Genomic DNA, 19,465 nt, shown 5'->3' with positions numbered 1-19,465 from the left:
CAACATGACTGCTGAAGTTAAGATTTATTTATTTTTAGTGTTTCACTGCTTTGAAACAAAATCGCCGGCTATATTCCAGAAAAAGAGAATGGAATGTTAATAATATTTATTTCACTTTTCTCTGTAATGTATTGTAATGTATTGAATAAAAGTGTATTAAATAATAATTATAGTGCAATGTAGTCTAAGCCAGGGTCTTACAACAGATTCTGCATAGGCAACTTAACGTAGGCCTAGGCCTAAATGAGGCCTAGACAGACTGCTGCGGGTTGCTGGACGCATTAGTCTAGGTGGTCTGAGACTACTACTGAAGAAGCCTCCTGGTTCAACGTACCTAGAGGGACCTATGATCGTCTGCTAAATGGATTCGATCGACTCCTGGGCCCGATCGTCCGTCACACCGCCGTATGTGTGACGGTATAATTATACATGACGTCACCATACAAGCCACGCCCCCTCGGCTGAACCCGTTGTACTTAACAACTACTGTAATCATCATTCCTCCGATAACGAACAAAAATCTTCATTGCTGTGTTATTACGCTCTTAAATTTTAGGATCATAAAGGATGTGTTATTCAGCTTTGTGATTTCGTTTCTCCTCGCCTGACGGATGAACAAGTTGACCTAATTGTGAATAATACAACATTTTCCAACATGAAATCGAAATTTACTGGTAAGTTACCGGTCGGCATTAAACAGCTTGGAAACCTTCCTAAAGTAGCCGCCAGAGGTGATCCAAATCAGAAGTTTACCATTTTGAGAAAAGGTATGTTCAGTTAACTTAGTCATTCATTTTCTGATTAAAAAAAAATAAATACATAGCTTTTTTAAATATGATACGTCGATTTGGGCAAGTACCGGTAAAGAATTTATAAGGGTCAGGTAGGTGTACTAATAAGCGTACAGGTAAATGACTGGCTATTTCTGTGAGTACAGTTGCTCACATTCATTTGGAAATGTAAACAGCCTGATTTTAACCCTAACTTGTAATTGGCTGTACTGGAGGGCGTAGCCTCAGCGCGCATCAAATACGCGTATTTCGGTTGCTCAGCTTGCTTTTTTCGTGTACCTGAAATATAAAGTTTATCATCTTCTTTTTATATCTCTTCATTGTAGGTGTTGTCGGTGATTGGAAGACACAGTTTACCGTTGCTCAAAATGAGATATTCGACGAAATTTACAACGAGAAGATGAAAGGATCTTCTTTGAATGCAGGTTTTATCGACCGTGGTGTATATAAGAGTCTTGAAATGTGGAGGTGATTGGGGAATTAGGCGCGAAGGTGAAGTGTGTGTGGGGGGGGGGGGTCGATAATTAGGTAAGGGCGCTGGATCGCAAAATAAGGGGATATTTAACTACTTGAACGTGATTTTTATTTTTGGAGGAGGGAGTTGCGACTGGGGAGTGAGTATATTTTAGGGGATGCATCAACACCCTTTCCCCCGACTTACCACTAGATACGCCACGAGTATTGACTACGGTACTGAATTGTAATACCTTTTTGAGCTTTTATGGTGTGTGGTTTATTAATCATATTTATGTCAATTCAATTCAATTCAACAAAACATATATTTTCTTCCATAAAAATACAAAATAGCAAATAGAAAGAAGAACAAAATTTGGAAGAAGGCCATGACCCGAGAAGTTGTTTGCAAAAACAAAAATCTTGTGGTGGGCAGGCCTGAAAAAAGGGAGAAAAAGCAGCTCAATACATAACAGCATTAACCAATTTTAACCACAGAAATATTTAATAATTTGAGATTATGTGTTTTTTAGTTTATTAGAAAAAGCTCTGACAGAAACAGCATTGGTAATTGAGAATGGTAAATTGTTCAAAATAGAAGGGCCCGTATATCTAACGTTGTGGTGGAAATAATTTGTGTTGTGATTAGGGATGTGAATATCAGTTCTAGATCGCGTACAATAGGCCTAATTGTGAAATGAAGAATAAACATGTTACTTAAATGCTTGGGGAGGATCGAATGCACGGTGGAATAGCCTGCTGGATTAAATTATTATCGTATAATTTCAAAAGATTTAGATTGGAAAACAGATGGGAAGAATGAGATCGTGGTGAAGAGCCAGATATGATCCTGATAGCCTTTTTTTTTTTTTAAAGAATTTGAAGTTTGTTGATGTTAGATGGATATGTATTGCCCCAAACAATGTTGCAGTAGTTCAAGTAAGGAAAAATGAGAGAGCAGTAGAGAATACGAAGAACATTAGAGGGATTAAATGGGGAGAGTCTAGAAATGATGCCACGAATGCTTTTGGAAATTTTACTCTCAACTTCGCTTATGTGTTTTTTCCACGTGAGCCCACTGTCTAAGTGCACTCCTAAACATGTTGCTGATTGAACAGAGGGTATTTCGTGATTGTTGATAAAAATGTGTTAAAAAGGTCAACATTGTTTGATCGTGCCAATAAATGTACAGTTACTTCCTGAACATGGGTCCATCCAACAGTGGGATACGGTACCGTACGTCTTGTGTCATCAGCAGTATACAGGCCTAACAAACTTCAAGATGGAAGACAAACCAGCCCCCTTCAGAGGTGATAAGGTGATCAAAGGCTTCAGATGGCTACCGCCGGTGTGATGACATGAAAGAAGAACTGAGAGAGTCAAATATTGTGAGGTTCCCGTGTGAAATATTGTAGTAGTTGGTTCTAGGGTGAAGTTATAAATTATGGAATGTATGGTAGATTGTCTATATTCAGGTTGACTATTCAAGCTCTCAAATCAATTTAAGATACTTAACAGGTGAAGGGTGTCGATGATATACAAATTCCAATGGTTATATAAGTTAATATTATTATTACAAGAGTAAAATTGGAGATAATGACGTGTTTATCATCACATATCCGAAGTATGCTGAAAAAGAAACAGTGTTAACCCCTCGCACATGTTTAAATAAGGGACAGCAATCAGGCTGAGGTGGGAAAAATTGAGAAAATAGTACCCCAGATGGCCGGAAATGACGCCCTTAAATAGTAAAATTCATCTTCATCACATCACTATTGTTTCTCATCTTTTTATTTTTGGCAACCATAGAGATCTAATTAATATGTGTGATGTACCATAGAAATTAAAACTTAAAAACATTGTCTTTGATTTAAACACTTTACTTTACCTTCTTAAAAGCCGTGAGCCCATACCCACCTCAGCCCCACAATGGTTGGAGCTGAGGTGCGAAAATTTGAGGAAATAGTACCGTACCTCTAGGTGGTCGGAATAACACTCTTTTATATACCGTGTGTTCGTCATCATCATATCACTATTGTAGTCAAATGAAGCACAAACTAATTTCTCATGATCTTTTATCAGCGATTTTCGGCAATCAAAGATGTAAATAACCTGTGTGCTGTACCTTAGTTGGGGCGGATGCAGGATTTGGCGATAGGGTGTGCGTGAGAGTCCACCATCACCTCAGCCTCACCATGGTTGGGCTGAGGTGTGAACATTTTTAGAATATGGACCTTATGGATACGTTAAAAATCCTACCCGGTACTATGTTCGTAATGATAAAATTAATATATCAACAATACAATACAAAAATTGTTTTTCTTAATACAGTTTTCTTAATACAATTTCCAGCTTCGTGTGACGAAAATCTTATACTTTTTCTCATACTTCTCAAATTATAACAAATTATAACACGCGCACTCGAGTTGTGTATTAAGTAATTCAGACGTTAGTGAGAACCGGTATCTTGAAGATGTACAGTACTGTACTCAGGCAACAACTTTTACGCATTATCTTTACTTACCGTATGAAATTACACTGCGGTCGAAACGTGCGGGGACTAATCCCCTTAAAAATTTTTTTTCGCCGGGGACATCGCCCTCCTCTCCCCTCTTCGTCGGAACCTCGGACCCCCGTCGGGCAAATCTTGGCGCCACCACTGGACAGTAATAAGCTTGTATCTTGTAAAGTGAGGTTTGGTTATGCATCTGCGTCAGATTTGCACATGACAGATAAAAAAACACAAAAGGATGCAAAATTATTGTCCTTATCATTTATTTTAAAGTTTAGAGTTTTTTTTATTCATTCGGCTATTCACACTCATAACAAACAAACACAAATACAGAGTAAAATCTGAATTAACTAATAATATCTGTGAAATGGTAGGCCTACCTCAATAATATGTACAGTGTAATGTTTTAGTAATCGATCGGTTAAGTTTACTTTGGATTTATTTTGTTTTTAACTTCATTTTAAATTATATTTTAAATGTCTTTTAACGTCTTGAACGATCTACATGGATTTTATTTGTTAATTTCAGCTCCAATGAGGAGCTCTTAGAAAAGCTCGTTTGAATGATCGATTGATTGATTGACTGAAACGTGTTTTTCATCTATTGTGAGGTGGCGTTCATCATCGAAGCCTTCGAGTTTTTGAGATACTTTCTACGATAAATGCTGCATTTACATTGGGTATAACACATTGTTTATATTTTTTTCTACGAAGTATAATACTGTATATTTTCACCATAGTATGAGAAACTGATATACTATTATGCCAGATATGAATTGTGAATTAAAGTAGGACTACCCCACAAAATATTTAAAAAAAAGTTCACATGCGCTCGGAATTGCAATCTCAAAACTGCACAGGAAAACTGAGCATAATAAATTAAAAAACAAAAATAGGATAAAATTTAATTTTGTTTTATTACAATGAGGTCATCTTCTGATGGTGAATTGGGCAGTAGGGCTACACCGAAAGCCGGGACAGCACAAATTTATTGCACACGGAAGCAACAACGGTCCGCGGCTCCTGACTAGAGAAGTCCACTAAAGGCTTGTGCGCAGTTTTTTACTAACTTTTGTGACGAACATTTCCTTGTCATTTCAGTTAGAATTATCATTGATGACACTTTTTTCCTACAAGAACCAGCAAAATTTTGCCGATTTCAGGCTAGACATGTCTTGGCCAGGAGGCCTAACTATAACAATTAGGACTATGCCAATTATTTTGGCTGCTTCCGGAAAAATTATTCATTATTCATTAACACTACAATAATTGTTGATATATTTCTATAAGATGACAAGGTTTCCATGACAACTCAAGCATCAATTTCAAATATAATTCGTCTCCTCAAAGAAGATCTCTTCATCTTTTCGCTGTAAATTTCGTCGAATAACTCATTTTGAGCGACGGTAAAGTGTGTCTTCCAATCACCGACAACACCTACAATACAGAGATAAAGAATACAATAAAAAAAAAAGATTATAAACATCACTTTCAGGTATAGATAGGCCTACAGTAAACAATGTTCAGCAAACCGAAGGATGTGCGTACAGAATGATGCGTGCTGAGGCCACGCTCTCCATTACCACCAATTAAATTGTTTTCATTTTATGATGAATAAATGTGGGCAATAATGTAAGGTACTCAAGTACCTGCAGTAGTACGCATATGACATACCGTACCTGATCCCTATATAATTTCTTCAATTGCCCAGGTCGACATATTGTATTTTTGATATATTTTTGTTCTTGTTGTTATCGAAAGATATATTAATAAAGAATAAACATAGGTCTACCTTTTCTCATAATGGTGAACTTCTGATTTGAAGCACCCACGACGCCTAGTTTAGGTACATCCCCAAGATGTTTAGTGTTCCGTTTACCAGTAAATTTCGATTTCATATTGGAAAATGTTGTATTATTCACAATTAGATCAACTTGATCGTCCGTCAGGTGACGAGAAAAGAAGTCGGAAAGCTGAATAACACATCCTTTGTGATCCTAAAATTGGAAAGTATAATACAGTATAGATGTTTTTCGGGCCACTTGTTATCGATATCGGAGGAGCGATTTACCGGTAGGCCTATGTCCTACCAGGGAGTCCTACTTACGAGTTTCATTTCTTCGTAAGTTATGAACAAGAAATTCTTCGCATCACGGTGCTCATAGTATTTCAGGTTGAAATCAAACCAAGATCCACACATCACTGAAAACAAAAATGAAACAAATCTACTATATTTTCTCCATAGGGATATGAAGATGAATAACAGATCACGTGGTCTTTACGTTATTTTACATTTTTGAAAATAAGCTTTTTTTTTAAATTTAAGCTTCTATTCTAATTGTTTGAAGTATTAATTTATTCAAACAATTAATATTTTCTCTTTTAAACAATTTGGACTAAATTCTTTTTTCTTGCATTTCTACCTGTTTCTCGATTTTTATACTTATTCCAAATGTGTGTTAAATGTTTTCTATTGTCTTCTTGGTGCTATTTGAATGTTAGGAAATCCTCCCTTTCTATAGTTTGACTCAGTCCAGTCTCTCAACGCAGGGACGTATCCAGGGGAGCCGTGGGAGCCGCGGCTCTCCCCTGGATACCCCTTCGCTTTTATACTTATTCCAAATGTGTGTTGAATGTTTTCTCTTGTCTTCTTGGTGCTATTTGAATGTTAGGAGATCCTCCCTTTCTATAGTTTGACTTAGTCCACAGTCTCTTAACGCAGGGACGTATCCAGGCACCACCCCTCCCCCCACTTTTGTACAGTGTTAAACTTTTAAAGCTTGTTTTTGATAGCCAATAAAAATTCACCTCTCTTTCGAACTCCTGGATCCACCACTGTTGAGTTATTATATAATCAATGTTAGGCTTACTAATATTATTTATGATGCGTCTATTGTAATTTTCCCTTTATCCTCTCTAAACAGTCCTAAAACGTTCAGGGTGCGTTATTTCCCAGAGGGCTTAGCCCCTGGACCCACCGGGGTCCTACACACCTCGCATAACGGCTCCCTGAGACGAAAGGAGATGAATGGTAATGGTAATGGAACATGGAATGAGTCACTTATCTCGTGAAAATGTAAATATTCTGGGCTATGGTACCGATGATAATGATGACGATATGCTGATAATAAGCATAATATGATAATGATGACGATAATGCTGATAATAATGACGATAATGATGATGACGATAATGATTATCATGAATAATGACGATAATGCGGACGATTATGATGATGATGACGATATTGATTATGATAATGACGATAGTGACTACGATGTTAATGAACATAATGATGAATATAATGATGGCGACAATTACGATGATGATGACGATGATAAAAGTAAGCCCAATAGCAATACTGTACTAGTAATGTTTAACGCTTTCAATTTTACATCATTAAAACGTATTCACGGTCGACCTACTCTTAATGTAAACGAGTGAATTTTCACTCGAAAAGTGTGCCTACAGGGACCACTCCAATTTCACTCTAAATGAGTGAATATTATTCTTAAAATAGTGAAAAATTACTAAAATTCACTCTGAATAGAGTGAAATCTCACTCTGTCCATTTCACTCCATCAGGAGTGGTCCCTTTAGGCACTCTTTCACTCTTTTTTCACTCGTAGAGAGTATGCATGACATTTATTGCTGGTTTAAACAAAATAAAATAATATAGGTCTACTCACTGTCAGGTTTTAAATATGCTGCTAGAAAGTTATCCCATTTCTCATACTCTTCCAAGAATCGTCGTTCTTTTACAAAATGCCAAAAGGAAACGGCTGTGTCTTTTGGATTTCTCACAACGTACACAACCTAACGATAAACAACGAGGTTAAGATTATTCATAACTAGAGGGCACTCGAAGAGTGCATACCTCTTCCCACATAATAATTCTCCTCAGTATAAATTTCCCCCGCATATTGTCCCCATAAAAAAATAATGGGAAAAAATAACCAAGTAGACTCCTTGGGATTTTAACCCTTTTTAACTCTTCAACCACTATACCAAACTGTTTCCACATGCCTATATAACTTTGAATTTAATAGTCATGTTTGTTTACATTTTACCGGCAAGCCCGTATAAGCAAATGTCACACTAGACTGGGCTCCAGTCCCTATTTGCTTGGCGTTTCATAGTATACTTATCTTGGATTAGGATTTTCTAATTCGCATAAAAGTTTCTCGATATATACCGTCGCTGGTGGCGCTCTCCAAAATTCGCTAATACTAGGAAAACCAATAATTAGAGACTTGTGGCAAGTCTAATGTCACACACGTATAGCAAATGGTTATACAAGTTTTTCGATATTGTGTTGTTGACCTTTGACCATGCCCCTTAAAAATTTAGTCACTTTGAGATCTTAGGTAAAGAAACATTGTGGCCAAGTTTGATGAATTTGATGAAAAATATGGGCTGTAGCTGTTCACAACAACTATGCCGACAGACAAATAATAGCTAAATAAAAAACCAGGCGAAAACATAGCCTCCTGCCAACTTCGTTGGCGGAGGAAATAACATAAAGATATTACAATTCCTCTTATATTGATGAAAGGAGGCAATGAACTAATCGTTTAGATTGTTGATAATGACACGGAACAATTAAATTATGACGTAAAACTGTATGTAAATTAGCAAATTTTAGTATTAGTTTTTATGGTGACGCGATTTAACCGGTCGGTTTTATGTTGTTACATAATTACGCATGCGTACTTCGAAGTAAGAAGATTGTGGGCTCACCTTTCCCTTGCCCTCAAACACTTCTTTTGGTAGGATGTCCACAGGGACATGGGTCATCAGGACTCTCGGCTTATCTTTTGGAAAGATGTCACATTTTTTGAAAAAATTGTAGAATTCTATAGGAGGACCATGGTTGCCATATTCCTTAACCTTTTCTAGGTCTCCTCCGCAAACAATATTCTTCGTAACGTCTGTCATCCAGTGGCTTCCTGAAGCAAAATAAACATACAGTTTAATCGTAGATAAAACGATGAAAATATTGCTTCATCGAATAAAAATAGCGACAAGGATATTTCATTGTCACTTAACTAATTCATTAATTGCGGAATATGCTATAGTTGTGTCTGGGATCCCTCAACACAAAATTGCCGCCAATACAATTGAATCGATCCAACGCAGTGCAGCTAGGTAGGCCTACGTCCTGAATGACTATTCCTGTAGAAGCAGCGTTACAACTTTACTCTCCAATCTTGAATGGAGGTCACTTCAACACCGTAGAAAGGCGGCCACAGCAACAATGATGTACCGCATCACGAACAACCTTGTTGAAATTGCCGAGTATCATACTGTTCCAAGCTACTACGGAAGCTTATAGTGACCTTACAGATGTTCAGATGACGAGATCCAGGATCTTGTCGTCTGATCATTTTTTCTAAATGATGTACACATAATGAGATCCAGGATCTCGTCATCTAATCATCTCTTCTAAAGGATGTACACATAACGAGATCCAGGATCTCGTCATCTAATCATCTCTTCTAAAGGATGTACACATGACGAGATCCAGGATCCCGTCATCTAATCATCTCTTCTAAAGGATGTACACATAACGAGATCCAGGATCTCGTCATCCAGGATCTCGTCAAGCAATGAATTATTTATCTATTTATTCATTCATTCATTTATTTATTCGTTTGTTCATTCACTCACTCACTCACTGACTCACTCACTCATTCATTCATTTATTTGTTTATTTATTTATTATAGTACCCTGGTACCTTTTTCAGATACAAAGCGATTTTCCTGGTCATTAAGTGCAACTGTTTATCTATAATTACTGTTGTAATCAGGCAAGCAGGCAGTCCCACCAGCCCTTTAGTCCTGGGTGGAAAGAAGCAAGGCAATGTTTCTGATAAGAGAATGCATTAACAAACATATCCTGATATTATTTAAAGGGGATTTTTATTCCTTACTGTTGAGCCTACTTTGTTTTGAACCCATCAAATTGCAATATCTTAAACGTATAAATTAACAACTTTTATCATTTTAGCTTTTTTTTCATATTTTTTAATCCAAATTGTTTCAAGTATTAATTTAATTAAACAATTAACATTTTCTCTATTAAAACATTTTGGACTAATTTCTTTTTTTCTTGCATTTCTACCTGTCTCGAATTTTATACTTATTTAAAATGTGTGTTAAATGTTTTCTATTGTCTTCTTGGTGATAATTGAATGTTAAGAGACCCTCCCTTTCTATGGTTTGACTCAGTTCACTGTCTCTCAATGTCGGTGATTTTGTTACATTCGCAGTCGACCTATGACATTTATTGCTGGTCTTAACAACATTAAACAATATAGGCTTACCCACTGCCAGGTTTTAAATATGCTGGTTGAATTAGACGAAAGGGAGATAAGCATGGAATGAGCATGCATTTCATTCATGTATTATAGTGCCTTTTTTCAGATACAAAGCGCTTTTCCCGCTCATTAAGTGCAACATGTTTATGTATTGCTGCTGTTATCAGCGCAGGAGTAGGCAATCTCACCAGCATTTATAGTCCTGGGTGGAGAAAAGCAAGGCAATGGTTCTGATAAGAGAATACATTAACAATATTACTCTGATGCTGTTTGAAGTGTTTTTAGGCCTTAATATTTAGCCTATTTTGTTCCGAACCCATAAAATTGCAGTATCTTAAACATAAATTATTAAGATGATGGTTCATAATGGTTCATGATAATGAAGGATGCGCTCTTTAAATATCTTGTACAGTGGCGTAACGCCTATGCGCTCTCATTCGGCGGTCCGCAGGGCACCCGACTCCTAGGGCCCCTTGATGTAGCACCCTCCAAGAAGGGAGAGTGGGGAAGGGGTGCTGTCGGTTCGAGACCCCACAAAAATGTTAAAATAATGATAAAAAGAAAATTATATTCACAATTTTAGGTCTGTGAGTGCCATTCGCATTTTCTTAAATCAGCCACACCCATGGTGGGGCTGAGGTGGTATAAATTCTCCAACAGTGAAAGTCCCTCCCTGGCCTCATTATTTCAAAACCTGGATCCGCCACTGACATTATAATTTATTCTTCGTAAAAAAATTTACAATAACAATGCAAACATAATTAAAAAACGAGCACATCTAATATCACAGGATATAATTGGCGACCGGGGCACAAAAAGGGCCCCCAGTTTCAGAAAGCCGGGCTCCCGGCCCCATCGTTACGCCACTGATCTTGTAAATTATGCAAACTAAAAACAATAAAATAAAATAGTCATTTCCTCCTAAAAAATAAGGGTAAGTCCGTTGTATTCAAGTTATAATGTGACCCTCCCAGAACCATGGGATCGACGTTCATTCAGTTCATTATTACATTGGAAAAAACAGTTTCTTTTCCGGATAAAAACGTCAAATTTACCGTCCTAAGAATAGACTCAGTCAGTACCGTATCGTCAGAAGAATATAAAGAGAAGGTATCGCGTCGGCACACGTAAAAGCATCAAGACAACTTCTGAAAGAGATCGTTCAGACCATGGAGGAATTAGTTTATTGTTTATACTAATTAAACATCTTGTATGATAAGCCCTAATCTACCTGTTTTATGAGTTTCCCTTTGTTTATTATAGCTGAAGAGAACTTGCACTCCCGAAAACGTGGTTCAACTTTGTTTAAACACCGGAGTTGTGCCTGATTGCGGCCTCTTATTTAAACATATGTGAGGGGTTAACACTGTTTCCTACTCACCAGACTTGGGATATGTGACTATAAACACGTCATCGTCTCTAACTTTAAACTTTCTCAGTTCTTCTATCATGTCATCACACACATGTGGTGGCCATCTGAAGTCATTTATCACCTTAACACCTATGAATGGGGCTGGCTTCTCTTCCATCTTGAAGTTCGTTAGGCCCCTTGTTGACACTGTATCTCACTGTTGGACCAATGCTCAGGAAGTGAAAATGCATTTGGCACGATCTTTATTTTCTTTCTCTATGGCACGATCAACTACCCTTAATTTTGTACTAAATAAACAAGGTTCAACTTTTCAAAACATAAAATAATTTCAAAAAACCACGCACCGTAAAAGCTCAATACTTATTATAATTCAATAGTCAATACTATCTAGGGGTGCACTGAAAGGGGATCGCATTCCCCAAAAAATACTCGCTCCCCATATGCGCCCCTCTAAAAAAACACATTACGGTTAAGTAGTTAAATATCACCTTATTTTGTAATCTAGCGCTCCATCACCTAAATATCGAGGCCCACTTCACCTTCGCCCCTCTCCCCAATCAGCTTCCCCATTTCAAGACTCTTATATACGCCACTGTCAATACTGTAATTCAATAGCTAACCTGCATTATATATTGCAGAAACCTTCTGTGATGAGCTAAAAAATAATAGGCCTATTTTAATTGCTTTTGACAGGCCTCGAAAATTTGATGAAAACCGTGTTGTACACATTTACGAATAAAGTATGTTGTATCTAGCAGACGACATAGTGTACTGTATACCTATTTGTTTGTATCCTGTAGTTAGCTTTGTTAAGCACAGATTTGCAGTCTGAAAACTGCACAGCAAAACTGAGCGTAACAAATGCCCCTGCTCTTTGTAGAAGAGTATAGTACGGCGTTCTTTAAAGTCAGACTCCGGAGGAAAAAAAAAATTTCATATGTTGTAGAACTGATTTTTCTAAGACAGGAAATAGTTGTTTGACGAAAAACTAACCGTCCATTTTTACACCTTTTTTCCCCCAGTTTTTAAATATTAAAAAATCTGTATCTCATTCATCGTTGCTCAGTTTTTGATCAAACTACTTTTTTCTGTCTTAGAAAAATCAGTTCTACAACATATCAAATTTTTTTTTCCTCCGGAGCCTGACTTTAATATGCAGGAAACAATTGCACACCGTCGCGTTGCAACGGGTTTAACATCTCATCAGACAGACGAGAAGAGTAACAGTGAATTGATTCCTTCACACGCTAGCAACATTGATTTTGCGTATGCTAGCATTCAAACACAGACTTATATTAAATATTTCCTGTGGTCAATAAATAGGCCACAGCCTATTTTATGATTCTGTTTTTGTTTGTTTGCAGAAAAAAAATGTGTGGCAGTTGGTGACTTTTGGGAGGGAACAGTTAGGTCTACGTCCTGATATAGAAAACATTATCATTCATCGTACTGTTGAATTGTTCGTCTTTCACCCAACATAAAACCTGAACAGCATATTATTAATTATTTGATTTGTATTATTTTTCTAAGCCCATAAAATTGATGAAACCAAATGAAATTCCGTGAGATTATTAACTGTTTTGATGTGTCCTAATGCAAAAATTGTACGGCATTGTTTAAAACGTATTGCGCGAATTAATAATCGGAGCATACGTGTACTGGGAAGATCGAAGAAAAAAACTAGCCTCATGGACTCATAAGAGAAGCCCTCATCAGGGGCAGATCCAGTAAGGGCCACTAAGTTTTAAACATTTTAATGCAAACCAATGTCATGCGCTACTCACTTACCTATTCTAAAATTGTTATGTTCCCCCTCCCCCCGGCTTGGAAAATTCTGGATCTGCCCCTGCTCATTCTTTCACTTTAACGACAGTCTAAAATATCAGCAGGATATTTATACACTATTTCATATAAAAACTATATCCACGTAATGTGATCGATATCATGTTAGACTAAATCTTGGTCAGAAGGCCAATAAACGAAATTATCGCAATTATTTTGGCAACCTATAGTAGCGATTGTTAAGTATTCATTAGCACTGTAATAAATGAATTGATAGATGATGACCGGGTTTCCATGACAACTCAGGCATCAATTTCAAATAGTACTCGTCTCCTTAAAGAAGATCCTTTCATCTTTTCGTTGTAAATTTCGTCGAATAACTCATTTTGAGCGACGGTAAACTGTGTCTTCCAGTCACCGACAACACCTACAATAAAGAGAAGAAGATGATAAACATGATTTCAGGTACACAAACAACAAGTTGATCAACCAAAAGACGTGTACTTGACGCACGCGCTGAGGCAACGCCCTCCTGTAGAGCTAATTACAGGCTAGGGTTAAAATCAGGCTGTTTAAATTTCCAAATGCCAATCAGGTACGGTACCCGTTCGCTTATTAGTACGCCTACCTGACCCTTATAACTTATTTACTTGCCCAAATCGACGTATCATATTTTAACTTAAGATGTATTTATTGTTTTTATTGTTATCAGAAAATGAATGAATAAGTTAAGACTGAACATACCTTTTCTCATAATGCTAAACTTCTGATTTGGATCACCCATGGCGGTTAGTTTAGGAAGGTTTCCAAGCTGTTTCATGTCTGGTAACTTACCAGTAAATTTCGATTTCATGTTGGAAAATGTTGTATTATTGACAATTAGGTCAACTTGCTCATTCGTCAGGTGACGAGAAACAAAATCACAAAGCTGAATAACACATCCTTTGTGATCCTAAAATTAAGAGCGTAATAACACAACAATGAAGATTTTTGCCCGTCACATTTTGTATCGGAGGCATGATACTACCGGTATGTTGCATACTTACGAGTTTCATTCCTTCGTAAGTTAAGAACAAGAAATTCTTCGCATCACGGTGTTCATAGTACTTCAGGTTGATATCAAACCAAGATCCACACATCACTGAAATAATGATGAAACCAATTTCTATTTTTCCATAGGGATACGGAAATGCTTATGCACTGCGATTAAAATCAATTAAGAGATCACATGTTCGTCTTTCATTTTAACGATCATCTTAACTTTAAAGTTTTAATTTTTAGAAATAAGCGTCAATTTATTTCCATTTTCAAAATTTCTTAAATATTATTTTAATCAAGTTACTTAATATTTTCTCTTGTAAAACAATTTTATTTTTGTGTGTGTTTTTGGTGCCGTTCGAATGTTAGTTCATTCGGCTCATTGTCTAATTGTTTTTATGTCGTTGATTTGTTATTTCTACCTTCTTGAATAAGATGAATAGATTAAAGGAAATTCATTTATGACATCGAAAATGTACTGAACTCTGGTACCGATGACAATAATGATAATGACGACGATAATGACGACGATAATGATGACGGTAATGATGATAACATTGACAATAAAGACGATAATAATAATGTTGTCGATATTGATGACTATATACACAGTAATAACGATAATAATAATGTTGTCGATATTGATGACTATATACACAGTGATGGTAATGATTTTGTACAGTCGAATATATGAATAATAATGCTGGTCTTGACAACACTTAATATTAGACTATGTAAGGACTGTGAATTTGGCACAATCTTTATTTTCTTTCTCTGTGGCACGATTGACTACCATTAACTTTGTTCTAAATAAACAATGTTGAACTTTTCAACATAAATATGATTAATAAAAACCACGCACCGTAAAAGCTCAACGGTTATTAAAATTCAATAGTCAATTCTCAGTGACGTATCTAGGGGTGCAATGAGAGAGAGTCGCATCCCCAAAAAATACTCGCTCCCCATATGCGCCCACTCCAAAAAAAAAAACACATTACGGTCAAGTGGTTAAATATCACCTTATTTTGTGATCTAGCGCTTCATCATCTAAATATCGAGGCCCCACTTCACCTTCGCCCCCTCTCCCCAATCAGCTTCCCCATTTCAAGACTCTTATATACACCACTGTCAATACTGTAATCCAATGGGTAACCTGCATTATATATTGCAGAAACCTTCTGTGATGAGCTAAAAAATAATAGGCCTATTTTAATAGCTTTTGACAGGCCTCGAAAATTTGATGAAAACCGTGTTGTACACATTTACGAATAAAGTATGTTGTATCTAGCAGACGACATAGTGTACTGTATACCTATCTGTTTTTATCTTGTAGTTAGCTTTGTTATGCACATGTAGCGGATTTGCAATCTCAAAACTGCACAGCAAAACTGGGCGTAACAAATGTTAATAAAACACATGATAAAAATTTTGTATTAAAATCAAATTAATTTATTTATTGCAAAAACATGTGACATACCTATGGTGACATGGTCATGATGACGTAACAACCTGACATAGACACATATGGTCATACAACAGTTTTTTGTGAAATAAAATTTGATAGCTAGACAGTGTTACAATGGGGTGATCTCTGATGGTGAATTGGGCAGTACAACGACGGTGGTGGGCGGGGGTGGGGGCAACCCCTGCCGTTCGAATGTTAGTTCATTCGGGTCATTGTTTAATTGTTTTTATGTTGTTGATTTTGTTATTTCTACCTTCTTGAATAAGATGAATAGATAAAAAGAAATTCATTTATGCCAGGGAAAATGTAAATATTATGAACTCTGGTACCGATGACAATAATGATAATGATGACGATAATGATGATAACATTGACAATAATGATGACGATAATAATAATGATGTCGATATTGATGACTATTACACAGTAATGACGATAATGATAATGATTACAATATGGTTTTAATAATTACGACGATGATATTAAGACAGATATAATGGTGATAGATGATGGTAATGATTTGTACAGTCGAATATATGAAAACTAATGCTGCTCTTGACAACATGAAATATTATTTAAGGTCTACTCACTGTCAGGTTTTAAATATGCTGCCAGAAAGTTCTCCCATTTTTCATACTCCTCCAGGAATCGTCGCTCTTTTATAAAATGCCAGAAGGATACAGCTGTATCTTTTGGATTTCGCCCAACGTACACAACCTGTAGCGATAAATAATTAGATTATTTCTAATAACATGAAGTATGATCTCGCTTATATTGACTGAAAGGTGGCAATGAACTAATAATTGTTGATAATTACATTGAACTATTAAATTACGACGTATGTAAATTAGCAAATTTTGTGTTTTCACGTCATCACGTAATTACGCATGCGTACTTAAAAGTAGGAGGGGACTCAGCAAGTGTAAACGCGACCGTATTTATAATAAGACGATGGCCGGCTCACCTTTCCTTTACCTTCAAACACTTCTTTTGGTAGGATATCCACGGGAACATGAGTCATCATGACTCTCGGCTTATCTGTCGGGAAGCTGTCACATTTTTTGAAAAAATTAAAGTATTCCAAAGGAGGACCATGGTCGCCATATTCCTTAACCTTTTCTAGGTCTCCTCCACAAACAATATTCTTTAAAATTTCTGTCGTCCAATTGGTTCCTGAAACAAAATAAATACAAAATACAATTCAATTCAATTTGTTGTTAAAACGAACAAAATATTGCTTTATCGATTAACAATTGCGATAACGTCCTTACGTCTATAAACGGTATTATCTGAACGTCCCGCATTAAATAGAGGTATTAATTATTATTATTACTGTATTATTATTATTATTATTATTATTATTATTATTATTATCATCATTATTATTATTAGCCTGTTGCACAACTGTAATCACGAAGTGTCGATAGCATAACATATCTTGTCGGAGGATTTTTAAGTAGGGAAAAATATGATAGAACAGTGGTTTGATACGATAAACCCTAACCAGTAGTCTTAAACCTGTTTGTCTTTCCATATTATATTTAAAGAGAGCTGCCACTCCCCTGAACGCCCTTCCTGTTCAACCAGGGAACTGTGTCAGATTGCCGTCCCTTATGAGGGGCTAACACCATTTTAGGCCTACTCTAACTTACCAGACTTGGGGTATGTCACGATAAACACATCATCATCTCTGACTTTAAACTTTCTCAATTCTTCTGGCATGTCATCACACACCATTGGCGGCCATCTGAAGCCATTTATCACCTTATCACCTTTGAAGGGGGCTGGTTTGTCTTCCATCTTGAAGTTTGTTAGGCCCGTATACTGATGACACAACTGTTATCACAATTGTTTGACCGATGTTCAGAAAGTGACTGTGCATATTATTTGGCACGATCACGTACCTATTATGTTCTAAGTAAACAGAAACAGACCTAACTGAAATAGGATTGATAAAAACCACACACTGTAAAAGATCAATATGCTTAAATGGGAGCTCTGGGTTTGAAATTTCTTATTTTATGGTTATATGTTATATATAAGAAGTAATAAAATAAATTCCGACAAAAAAGTCGCAAGTTTACAGGAGTAGGCCTAAAAAAACAAATAAATCTTTAAGTGGTAGTTTAGTGGAAATCGAGGCTGATTATGATTTTCATTACCTTGGAAATCTTAAAAGAGAATAATTAATAATCATGATCCACCTGTACAAGAGACTCATTCATATTCATACTACCATCCGCCGGCATCTGCAAACATGATGTGTACAAATGTTTTTCCATTTTCTTATCATCCAATGCCGATAAGTCATTGCTGATGTGTAATTACTCATGATAATTGGAGTGTTGATCTTTAATCCTATTTCCAGTGTAGATAGTAGCCATTGCTAACGTCATATCCATAAATTGTGTTGTACTCCGAATTTTAGTTAAAATCTTTTAGGTTTTAAATAATATTAGAAAATCAGACATTTATTTCTAATTTCTCCAAATTATTTATAAGGCCCCATAAAAAAATTATTAGTTTATCACCCTATAAAAGAATAAAAACTGATGAGGGAGGGAGGTGTTTTTTTTTTTTTTTTGCTAACCCCGCCCTGTTTTACCGATGTTCACGATGTAAAGTGGTTAAGTACTCATACATAAATAGTCATAATAATGGAATAAAATTTACATTTAAGAAATATGTTTTCAAGTTGTACGTACCTGTAAATATTTGCAAGAAATCCTGAGTTTTTTAAGTGAAAAAGATGGAAAAACGACCGTTTGAAATAAGAATAGGCCTATTAATTAAAAAATCAGCATTTCTTCAAAAATAATGAGAGGGGGTGATAAACTAATAATTTTTTAATGGGCCTAATCGATCGTAGCTTAAACAATAAAAATGAGAACAGACCCAGTGTGTAGCGTAGGCAGCGCACAGGCCTAGGCCAATATTCCTTGAGTTTGTACTGTAATACTAAATTCACGAACGTCGGCAGACCTAAATAGTATAGACAATTATTGTATAACAGGCTAAAGAAAGATGTATCAATATTTTACTAGTTTTCAAAATAACGACCGAAATATTGAGGGCAAATTCAAGGTAAGGCAATGTTACACGCTGGCCTAAATAAAATCTACAGAAATCTTAGGCCTATACATCATCATCATCATGAAGAAAACCTTTATTTATCATCTATAATCTATATCTATCTATATCTATTTTTTATCATCTATAACTGTACCAGACTTGGGGTATGTGACGATAAACACATCATCATCTCTGACTTTAAACTTTCTCAATTCTTCTGGCATGTCATCACACACCATTGGCGGCCATCTGAAGCCATTTATCACCTTATCACCTTTGAAGGGGGCTGGTTTGTCTTCCATCTTGAAGTTTGTTAGGCCCGTATACTGATGACACAACTGTTATCACAATTGTTTGACCGATGTTCAGAAAGTGACTGTGCATATTATTTGGCACGATCACGTACCTATTATGTTCTAAGTAAACAGAAACAGACCTAACTGAAATAGGATTGATAAAAACCACACACTGTAAAAGATCAATAGGCTTAAATGGGAGCTCTGGGTTTGAAATTTCTTATTGGATGAGAAATATTATATTGGATATATCAATATTTTACTAGTTTTCAAAATAACGACCGAAATATTGAGGGCAAATTCAAGGTAAGGCAGTGTTACACGCTGGCCTAAATAAAATCTACAGAAATCTTAGGCCTATACAT

The 19,465-nt window shown here is 36.2% G+C and overlaps 2 protein-coding genes across 5 annotated transcripts; both read right to left on the bottom strand.

Annotated features, from left to right (window-relative positions):
* Nucleotides 1–4,002: 4,002 nt before the first annotated feature.
* Nucleotides 4,003–12,462, bottom strand: LOC117122400 (amine sulfotransferase-like). 2 transcript variants are annotated; one of them, XM_033267952.1, is made up of 6 exons: nucleotides 11,457–12,462; nucleotides 8,496–8,704; nucleotides 7,445–7,571; nucleotides 5,863–5,957; nucleotides 5,548–5,752; nucleotides 4,003–5,192 (listed from the first exon to the last, which is right to left on the bottom strand). In XM_033267952.1, the coding sequence occupies exons 1-6, from the start codon at nucleotides 11,602–11,604 to the stop codon at nucleotides 5,068–5,070; spliced, it is 909 nt and encodes a 302-aa protein (XP_033123843.1). In that variant the 5' UTR covers nucleotides 11,605–12,462; the 3' UTR covers nucleotides 4,003–5,067. The 2 variants fall into 2 exon arrangements, with proteins under 2 accessions (XP_033123843.1, XP_033123844.1); XM_033267953.1 differs by lacking the exon at nucleotides 11,457–12,462 and adding an exon at nucleotides 8,805–9,202.
* Nucleotides 12,463–12,943: 481 nt separating this feature from the next.
* LOC117122399 (amine sulfotransferase-like) lies at nucleotides 12,944–19,319 on the bottom strand. Of its 3 annotated transcripts, XM_033267951.1 has the most exons (7): nucleotides 17,895–18,952; nucleotides 17,385–17,646; nucleotides 16,697–16,905; nucleotides 16,323–16,449; nucleotides 14,276–14,370; nucleotides 13,974–14,181; nucleotides 12,944–13,656 (listed from the first exon to the last, which is right to left on the bottom strand). In XM_033267951.1, the coding sequence occupies exons 2-7, from the start codon at nucleotides 17,530–17,532 to the stop codon at nucleotides 13,532–13,534; spliced, it is 912 nt and encodes a 303-aa protein (XP_033123842.1). In that variant the 5' UTR covers nucleotides 17,533–17,646; nucleotides 17,895–18,952; the 3' UTR covers nucleotides 12,944–13,531. The 3 variants fall into 3 exon arrangements, with proteins under 3 accessions (XP_033123842.1, XP_033123840.1, XP_033123841.1); XM_033267949.1 differs by lacking the exons at nucleotides 17,385–17,646; nucleotides 17,895–18,952 and adding an exon at nucleotides 18,959–19,319; XM_033267950.1 differs by having other exon boundaries at nucleotides 17,385–18,952.
* Between the last annotated feature and the right edge of the window lie 146 nt (nucleotides 19,320–19,465).

The sequence above is a fragment of the Anneissia japonica genome, unplaced genomic scaffold, assembly GCF_011630105.1.
Source record: "Anneissia japonica isolate Jap-2015-1 unplaced genomic scaffold, ASM1163010v1 scaffold275_len1219475_cov178, whole genome shotgun sequence".
NCBI lineage: Eukaryota > Metazoa > Echinodermata > Crinoidea > Comatulida > Comatulidae > Anneissia > Anneissia japonica.
Note: the sequence above shows the minus strand (reverse complement) of the source record. Positions and strands in the feature narration are given on the sequence as shown.

Bases quoted from the DNA above. Each gene is read 5' to 3' on its own strand.
- LOC117122400 (XM_033267952.1), bottom strand. From the start codon at position 11,604: ATGGAAGAGAAGCCAGCCCCATTCATAGGTGTTAAGGTGATAAATGAC. The intron at 8,705-11,456 runs GTGAGTAGGAAA...ATTTTGCTTCAG, and splicing joins AGTCACATATCCCAAGTCTG to GAAGCCACTGGATGACAGAC. The intron at 7,572-8,495 runs GTGAGCCCACAA...GTTTATCGTTAG, and splicing joins TGTTTGAGGGCAAGGGAAAG to GTTGTGTACGTTGTGAGAAA.
- LOC117122399 (XM_033267949.1), bottom strand. From the start codon at position 19,106: ATGGAAGACAAACCAGCCCCCTTCAAAGGTGATAAGGTGATAAATGGC. The intron at 16,450-16,696 runs GTGAGCCGGCCA...TTATCGCTACAG, and splicing joins TGTTTGAAGGTAAAGGAAAG to GTTGTGTACGTTGGGCGAAA. The intron at 13,657-13,973 runs GTATGTTCAGTC...TCTTTATTGTAG, and splicing joins GTTTAGCATTATGAGAAAAG to GTGTTGTCGGTGACTGGAAG.